We start from the raw sequence: 9,360 nt of genomic DNA, 5'->3' as shown, positions 1-9,360 counted from the left end.
AAAGGTACCACCCTCCAATTACAGATTTGCACATGGAAGGAGAGTTTAACCTATTGTGCCCCCTCCCCCCCCATCCCCTTTGTGATTGCCCCTTTGTGATTGCAAACAATCCTGCGACGACATGTCTGACCATAGGAACAATGAGGGCACATGAGCAAAGGTTTATGAATATTCTTGTTTTTTGAAACGTTCTTGCGGAACAGTGAGTTTTGATACCAACACTTGTCATCCTTGAGTTTTTAAAAAGGGCAGGTACCAAATGGTTAAGGGGAAATTTCATGAGGGCTCTTGTGTTCAACTCTACTTTTGATGAGATAATTCTAGAGGAAGCTAATGGTAGTTAAGATACATGGTTAAGGATAAACTTTAAGTGACAGACATGTTCCACTCATCAAATCAACAGAAATAGTAAACAAATTTGAGTGAGAGTCTGATATGAAACAAGATATATTTTTTAGATCTAATAAAAAAAAAATCAAGTTACAATGTATATCCCCTGTAGCCTTGTTGAGGCATATTCTTACACAAGGCCTGGGCCTTGAAAAGTGACGGTTTGTAGTTCTTGATTTTCATTCTATAAGTGCATTACTTGTGCTCACTCAGCATGCCCTTTCTGAGCCTATATACTTTATTACTTCAAAAATAAAAAAACTGCACTGGTTGGTGCCGTAGCTTTGTAGCAGGAAGTCATATGTGAAACCATCTTTGTTGGGGTGAAGGCATTGCCCTTTTCACTACACTGTGTACCTAGCTCAGCAAAATGCTATGATTTTGGTGCTTTCTTTATATGAGTTTTCCTCTGGTTTTGGCTCCCCTTTTATCCTTTACCCTTACCTACCTGAGAAAACTTGTATCATCACTTCATCCTTCACTTTGAGATATTATTATGTGCTATTTCTTTCATCTTCATTAAGGGACTCTGGACAAAAGGGCACGTAACCACGCCCTCCGAACACAGGGCGCATGCATGTATCATCAAAAGTCCGCCATAGATGGTGAATTGTTGAAGTTGATGCATGCAGCAGCAAAGAAATGCTGCTGTTTCTGGAAACAACATCACCACTGGCATGATGTTCAGAGTTGCCATTCATAAGAAAAGGGACTCGTAAATCTGTACCCAAGGCATCCTTAGGAGAAGGAGGATCAGACGTATCACTCAGCATTGACCCAACAGGGTTTGGTAGCAACCATCTCATCAAAGGCTTGTTTGCCATACCAAAAACCTACAAAATTCTCCAAAACAAGTGATGGAAGAAAGTTGGATAAAAAGGATGTAATTTCTACAGATGAACATAGAAAGGTTATGCACAGTACTTTGCTTCTATGTAACACACATGTGCACGCGTGTCACCATGTGCGAGCGCGTGCGCTCGCACACACACAGGTATGCATGATCTGTGTATGTATGTTAGTAAGATGAACTTCAATGGATAGGCAATGGCTACATTTTTCCTAAATTCACATCATTTACAGCTTCTCATGAACTTGCAAATGCACTTTAAACACATGAGGAGTTCATGCTTACCACTGTCGTGAACAGCACTACAATGATGGTACTGATGACCACAGTGGCATGCTCGGGATCTCTTGTACTACCAGAAATCGTGAACTGGATGAACACCAACACACTTTTAGGCCTTCTTCCCTTTTCCCAATAATATTTACAACTTACGAATTGTGTTATTTGCATTGAGCAGTTATTTATCAGCTACTTTAAGGCATCTGTTTAGTCAAATAAGCTCTTAACTTTTCACCTGGTTAAATGTGAGGGCGATTGATACAGCTCCTCGAATCAAACCAGCCCACCAGATGATAATCTGTACCGTTTATGGCCAAACATTTTGACATTAATTGCTATGTTGGCATGAATCCAGATGATTTAGAAAATTCACATTAAAGAGCCTCTATGGCCCTTTTATGACTGCCTATTCTCGTCGCTGTCAGAGCATTTGATGATGCGAGCGGGTGTTATGTACCTGGACACTAATCTACGGATTTGGGACCTAATCTAGTGGAGTAAGGGCCCCCCTGGATTAGGGATAAGCAGGCAGATACTTGGCTAGCGTTCTACCGTTCTTGGATTGATAAAACAAGCTTAATGGTATTTTATAGCAAGTTAGCTATTTATGGCGTAGTTATCACTATATAAGTGAGCTTGGGTTATTATGAGATAATTGTGTGGATGAACTATTGAAGGTCTTGTTTGGATCAAGAGAGTAGACATGCTCATGCCACGCACATGGCGAGTACGTAGGTTGGTGTATATATTCAGGCTTCGGTGGTATGAGACTCTGGAGTTAGACAAGGGCTTGTGGGATTGTGCAAGAAGCCCTAGCCTTGGCTTGGGGCGGTCATGGTTGGGAGGTGAGCTAGCCTGCTACCTCATGATTTTTTTTAGGACTAACCTTGTTTCAGCTGTGTTTCGGGCAGATTTTGGGAAAGACTTCACAGTGGGGGTGTCTGCTTATGGACGGGCAATGAATCTCGTCCACTCATCCTTGCAGTCAGAGTATCTGATGCAGCAGCTGCTCATGGATAGACAATTAAGCCTGCCCATAGCTCACCTATCCTCTTTGTCAGAGCATCTGACTACGGCGGGTGGACTGTTAAGGACCTAAGAGTGATACAGGTAACATTTCAAATCTGGCTAATCAAGACACATGCAATTCAAAGTAACATGCATTTTTGCTCATGTCTCTTTTCATATCTTTGTAAATCCTGTAGGGAAGGGTACCTGCTGCCTGATACTAATCTTTACTCGGGAAGACCCTCGTAGGTAATTGGATAGGGCAGAAAGCGGAAATACAAATGCAGCTCTCCCAAGTAGAATTGTAGACAGAAGTGTACCCAAAATGCCAAATGTCTCTGGGATGCTATACATAAAGACGAATTTGCAATCAGAAGAAAAACAGGCAGAGGTGGTCCTCCTCGAGCTTCACAAGTCAAAAAACACAGCTTGCAGCTGTTAATCCCATATGAAACCTTTCTTTTTGTGTGACAAAAGGTTTAGGGTCACCTTGCATCTGTCAGTTTCCATTTCTCCATGTCAAGCACGTCCATGCCAACATATAGAAAAATAAAGGTTTCGCAGATGAATGACATGGTGGCAAAGGCATGCCTGTAGAAAAGCATCCATCGAATCAAAGGAAGCAGGAAGCTATTTTCCTCAATATTGACATGTAGAATCCAGAAAGTAAAAGGCAGTGTTGAGTCTCACTTTGTAGTCACTCTAGAGCTCTCCGTCACATTGTGCCAGGTATAATGGGACATTACAATGCCGCAGAAGAACACAGTTAAAATCCCACTCAAAGAAAAGAACTGCATGAGAACATATAGCCACAACAGTCAAACCTGCAACAACACCAGACTCAACATGAAATGAACTATAAAAAAAAAAAACTTTTTTATGGTGCAGACCTCAGCAATCATATAGGATAGATAAGCCATGAGTCCCATAAGTGCAATCTCACGATCGGTTGAATGCCTGTAACAAAACGCATCGTTGTCACTCCAACAACTTTGCTGTCCCCAAAGATATAATTAGACTGGCAATACTGATCAGTTTAGGCTAATGCTAATGCTAATTAGTGGCTTGATTATGGGAGACTTAGCACTAACTGAGTGTTAGTAAATTATGAAATAGTGAGTTACTGTAAAGAAACCTTAAAATTAAGGACATTCAGTAACATGGTGGACATTCAGTAACTATCTATTCATGGTGGATACCCTCTGAGTCAGGACCTGGATCAGTCTTTGGTCATAAATCGCATTCCCAAGAAGGTGGAGATTTTGAGAATCAGGACCCTGATAAGGTCTCGGTCTGGGCAAATGCCTTACACTTGGGATTGTATGTGGCCTCTGGTGGTATAGGGGACTCCAGGGCTTAGGTGAGGAGTCAGGCCTTGTGTTGGTCTAGCCTCAGCCGTGGGTTCTTCAAAGGGGAGTTATGGCTGGGTTGTGGTGTATACAATCCCTCCAAGATAATGAACTAATATGCTCAATATGGTTGAGAGATTCTTGTTAAGCACATTAGGTACAGGTCAGAAATCATTTTCCCTTTTTTTTTTCAAACATGAAAAAGAATATCCCCTGATCTCCAATAGCAAAATTTTTCCTAACTCAAATTTCAACCCAAAAGAAAGACATAACCCGTTACCCACTTCATGAGTGAAAAGTGACTTTTCTATGTGAAAAAAATGAGAGCACGGAGAAAGAAAAGCTATATTAATGTCTTCAAAAGACCCAAAGGGTCTATGAGACCAAAATGATGTGTACATAGTGTCCATGAAAATCTGAAATAAGAAAAAGCAACAGTAAACTAAAACTGAAAACTGAAAGCTAAGATCTGAGACTCTGAGATTATACAAAGCGAAAAATCTAGATCCTACTATGCTAGTTATAGGGTACAATAAGTAATGGGATATGGGAGAGCTGAATAAAAATAGTCAATCAACCCTGTATGTCAGGCAAGGGCCCATCCAGGATGTCCATCGTGATTGATACAAGAACAGAGAGAGAGAGAGAAAGAGAGTCTTTTCAATGTCATAGCCAAGCTGGCACACTACATATAATCCATATGCCGGCACTGAAGTGCAGGGTATGGGTCTTAAACCCAGGATCTCTTGCTGGGAACCTGATGCCTAAACTGCTATGCCAGCACTGCACGCATGCACACTTGCACGTGTGACGCACACACGCGCGCGCACACACACACACACACACACACACACAGATTACCTGCCAAAGTAAAGGATTCTGATAATGTAAGCACTCAGAAGACCAACCTGCAATCATGAAATAGACTTGATGTGCTCAAAAATTCAGTGTTTTCATATGCACTGATACTGTCTTCATCACACATGATATAATTAGAATCTCTCCATCAAAGCTATCAGACTTAAACAATCTGCTGAAAGTTCTGTTGGTTGTGTACAGTTAACTATGCTGTATTAATTAAATGCGGGAAACACTAGTGACTACAGGCTGCCATTTCTTTTTCTGCCTTTGTTTCAAATGTGGTGGCATGGAAGTTCCATGTCATGGTATTGGATTTCATGTGCGTGTTGCTGCTAGTGTTCTGGGGGATGTATTGAGTGGATGGGTTGTCTGTATGATGTCTGCATGCGTGTGTCAGTGCATGTGTGTGTGTGTGTGTGAGAGAGAGAGAGAGAGAGAGAGAGAGAGAGAGTGAGTGAGTTTGTGAAACTGTGGCAAGAGATAGTACTTACAAACAAGCCCAGCATTGTACTTAAGCAGATAAGCTTCAAGAAGTCCAGCAACACATGTAGGCCTGTAAGGCCATCAACTTTGAACTTTTGAACTGCTCTGTATAGAACAACAGACGTGGCATCATTTACAACTCCCTCCCCGAAAACCAGGCTGTAGAGCAGAGGACTCTCATCCTGATGAAGAACCTGCCAAAACATCATGATGTCAACTAAAGCTTCAAGTATACTAATTTCTGGAATTTCAACAAAATGGCAAACAAGGGCGGCTTCACAAACAACCACCCAGTTGGAAATCAGTGGCTCTTGTGGAGACCACCCTCTTTTCAAGTGGGTTAGGATGCAATTGATGGCAATCATGCATCTTGGAAGTCTTCTGAGGTGAAAGGAGGGATGAGCCAGCAATCAGCTGTCTGGACTCACATGGAGATTGGAGGCCGCCCTGCTTCACAACCAGCCACCCCATCCGGACCCACTTGGAATCGGTGGGCTGCAGCTCTTGGAGGCCGCCCTCTTTTCAAGTGGATCTGGATGCAATCGCTGCCATGGCAGCAGCCATACATCTTGGGCAGTTTTTGGAGGTGAAAGGGCCAACAATGAGCTGTCTGGACCCACATGGTGATCGTGCAGCTCTTGGACAGCTCTTGGAGGCCGCCCTCTTTTGAAGTGCCAGCACCATAGACCAGCAGTGAGGGAGGGCTTGTGACTTTGGGAGGGGAAGTCCCGAATTCAAATACCTGCAGGTTCCCATTGGTATGTGACCATAGACCAAGCTGCCTCTGGGTGTGTACAAATTGCAACTACAGAGGGATCTACTCAAGAAAAAAAAAGTGGGCTTTATTGCTGCCATGGATGTGGCCTTTTGAAGTGATCCTAAGTCATATGAACGAGAGTTTCCATTTGTGAAAATGTATGCCACAAACGAACATCATGTTATAGAATGACAAAGGATAAGGGTGGGCTCAGATTAGGCCTCCTTTGAGGTACGCCTACAAAATCACCCGGCTGGAGGCACCTCTGAGGCCTTGTCCAGCTGCCCAATTTTGTTACATGCCCTGATGTAAATGCAGATTCTGAAATGGCCCAAAGAATTGGATGTTTTACCTGAAGGATGCATACAGAATCTGTTGCTGAAAATATAGCTCCAAGAGCTGCCATGAATAATGAAGCCAAAGTCTTAGTGTAATTAGAGCAAAAAATATAAGTGCCACCAAATAAGGCTGGCTACAGACAATTGCCTGCCCGTGGGACGAGCAGACAAGCGGGGAGTTGGACGGGCAAGATCCCTAACAGGCAGGTATGATGGGACCCTGCTGAGGGCAGGGAGTTGTCTGTATCTAGCCGTGCACAAAGCTACTCACCCATATAATCTTTTGTATTTAGAGTCGTCAAACCCAGTTTTGGAAAAAGCCATCTGCAACCTGTTTGAAGGGATCTACTTGTGTGTAAGCAAACAAAATTTATGGTTAAACTACAGAACAAACATGTGTATTCCATTCAAATATGAGTAAGAGGGGCAATATAAGTGGTGTGCTGAGGTGAACCTGCAGCTATGATACAAAATGATATGAAGGCCCCGACAACACCATACAGGGTGATCGGAACAAAGTTGTGAAAGAACTTCTTCTTCTTGACTTGAAAACTGCCAAAAAAAGATAGACTCAGAAGCTCAGAAACATAATGATGCTCGATCGGCATAGCCACTTGGAGTAAGTGCCCATATTCATACAATTTGTTTATCATTATCCTTAATGTAGTTCTGCCAAATACACACATGTATATACATAATGATGTAAGTGCCCACTTTGCTTAATGATATCCATGTATGCATGCATATGTACACTGCTCGCGCACGCATGCGTTCACGTGCAGAGAGAGAGAGATCTGGCACACAATTTCAAAGATAACAATGATGAAATATGTGTAAACATATATGAATGACGCTTATCATGGGTAGTAAGTGCTCATGAACACCAGTTAAAATACCCGCTTAGCATGTTAACCTTTGCACTGTTTGACTACATATTAGAGTGTACATGGTGCAAATTAAACAATAATTATAACTTTTGCTTATGATTTCTAACATTGCCAGTGTGTTTGCATGATCAGTGAACATCACTTATTAAAGGATATAGCCAGCATTTTCATTGGATAATGAAGTTGAAATGATTGATTTGGAGTTTGAGGATGTAATGTACCCAGCATTGAAAATTATAGGTGGCAGCAGGTAGATGAAGAAGACTTCTTCATCAAACCTCAGGACATGAGACTGAGTGCCACCACTATACACAAGGACTATGACTCCGGAACAGCATCCCTGCTTGCACACACACACAAGCAATTAAAAAAACAGCAGTTAAACGTTAGCACGAAAATTAACAGGCACGAATAGAGTGTAAACAATATAAGCATGATTAGAAAGAATACAAACAAACATATGAGCATGTTCAACGACAATTTGCACACATTAGCATGATTAAGGACCCTATGCTGCACACACTTTAGGATGATTGAGAGTGTGAGCAACCATAAGCATGATTAGAGAAATATTAGATGAGCATTTAGCATGATCAGAGACAATTTTAGCAAACGTAAGCATGATTAGAGGAGAGAGAGATTTAACAAACATAAGCATGAATAGAGAAAAGAAGGAAGCTGAGCCAATACAATAATGATTAAGGGTGGAATGTAACAAGCATTCAATGATTAAGGCATTTTAAACCTGAAAACAATCATGATTACCAAAAACTTTAACACAATGTAAGGAGCTCTGAGATTGAGATTGCAATTGCGATTACTTACAAGGATGAGGGCTGTGATGCACTCATTGACCCATCTGATCTCTTCTAGCAGGTGCCCAATAACGATGCAGGCACAGAGCAGAGAAATAAAGAGAGTGATGGCCACCACATCTTTGTCACCCCCAGTCGCCAACCCCACCCTCATCACCAGGGCTTGCAAATAGCTTGCCATCTTAACCCAAATTGCTAAACCTCTAGTTTCAGCAAAACGAATTGAACCCAGAAGTCTTCATCCCTTCATTGAGAAATTAGATTAAGTTTAATCTCTGTTTTCAGAGCAAGCTTAGCTTCAAAGCTATTTTTTATTTGGTTGGGTTAAGAGTCACTTTGACGCAATACTTTTCAAGTGCTCACTGTTGAGATTAGCTCCATAGATACGATTCTGAATGGGACCCAAATAAAGGATTCAGAAGGGAATTCTATCGGTCTAAAGTGTGAAAGAATCACTTCTAGTCACCACTTGGACGCTGATATGCGATTTGGGCTTGTTGAAATTCTGAGCCCTGGCCTGTTGGATTTTCTTGGCCAAAACACTAAGGTTAAGTGCTTAGGAAGATTTGGGTTGCTAAAATGATGAGCTAAAATAGTGATTTCAGGCTGATTAGCAATTTAGGTTGCTGGCCGAAACACTAATTTTGGTCATTAGGGTTGTTAAGTTACTAAGCAGAGACACTAATTTGAGCAATTAAATTGATTTGGGCTGATATAGTTGTTGATTGTCAGCGCCGAAACACAGTTGAGCACAACAACTTGAGCTCTGCGAAACCCTACAGCCGAGAAAAGAAGGCTTGGAAATCTCAGTTCACATAGGCATGGAAAGGCTTTTGAAGCCTCACACATTCCAAGCAGAAGCTAAAACGGTAAGAATATAAAAAAGAAGCTGAATGGGCTTTTGCTTGTCTTAGGTTTCATATTTTACCCTTTTTTTTGTATTAAAAGTGGATTTTGCATAAGATAGCTATATTGAAAATGGTCTCTGTTGGATTGTTTAATTGTATTAACAAAGGGATTGTCTTGGGTGTAACAAAGGGTGTGCAAATGCAAGAGGAGACAAAATGGCCCCTCAGGAGCTTCATAAGAAGAATAAGAGAAGAGGGTGGCAAACAAGAATGATGCAAAAGCTGCATATGTTCTGAACATATATACAAAGGGCATAGGTTTTAAAGCTGCCAAGGTTGCAAAGGGACAGTGACTGCTGGTTCGGTTTTGAAGAGAGAGAGAGAGAGAGAGAGAGAGAGAGAGGATACAACACTATAATTGCATGCCTAAGGAAGGCTTGAAATTAATAGGAAATGATATTTACACTCGACTTGTGTAGGCATCTCACACACACC

General features: G+C 41.7%; 1 protein-coding gene across 1 annotated transcript; it reads right to left on the bottom strand.

The window, feature by feature from the left end:
* Positions 1-433: 433 nt before the first annotated feature.
* Positions 434-9,115, bottom strand: LOC147633487 (sodium/hydrogen exchanger 1-like). The gene is made up of 14 exons (XM_086806578.1): positions 8,028-9,115; positions 7,424-7,542; positions 6,770-6,867; positions 6,587-6,646; positions 6,330-6,376; positions 5,229-5,414; positions 4,738-4,784; positions 3,418-3,484; positions 3,218-3,318; positions 3,017-3,118; positions 2,735-2,873; positions 1,755-1,817; positions 1,526-1,609; positions 434-1,223 (listed from the first exon to the last, which is right to left on the bottom strand). The coding sequence occupies exons 1-14, from the start codon at positions 8,196-8,198 to the stop codon at positions 885-887; spliced, it is 1,623 nt and encodes a 540-aa protein (XP_086662704.1). The 5' UTR covers positions 8,199-9,115; the 3' UTR covers positions 434-884.
* Between the last annotated feature and the right edge of the window lie 245 nt (positions 9,116-9,360).

Source organism: Cibotium barometz, chromosome 12 (genome assembly GCF_041138505.1).
Source record: "Cibotium barometz isolate CiBa-2024 chromosome 12, ASM4113850v1, whole genome shotgun sequence".
Taxonomy (NCBI): domain Eukaryota; kingdom Viridiplantae; phylum Streptophyta; class Polypodiopsida; order Cyatheales; family Cibotiaceae; genus Cibotium; species Cibotium barometz.
Note: the sequence above shows the minus strand (reverse complement) of the source record. Positions and strands in the feature narration are given on the sequence as shown.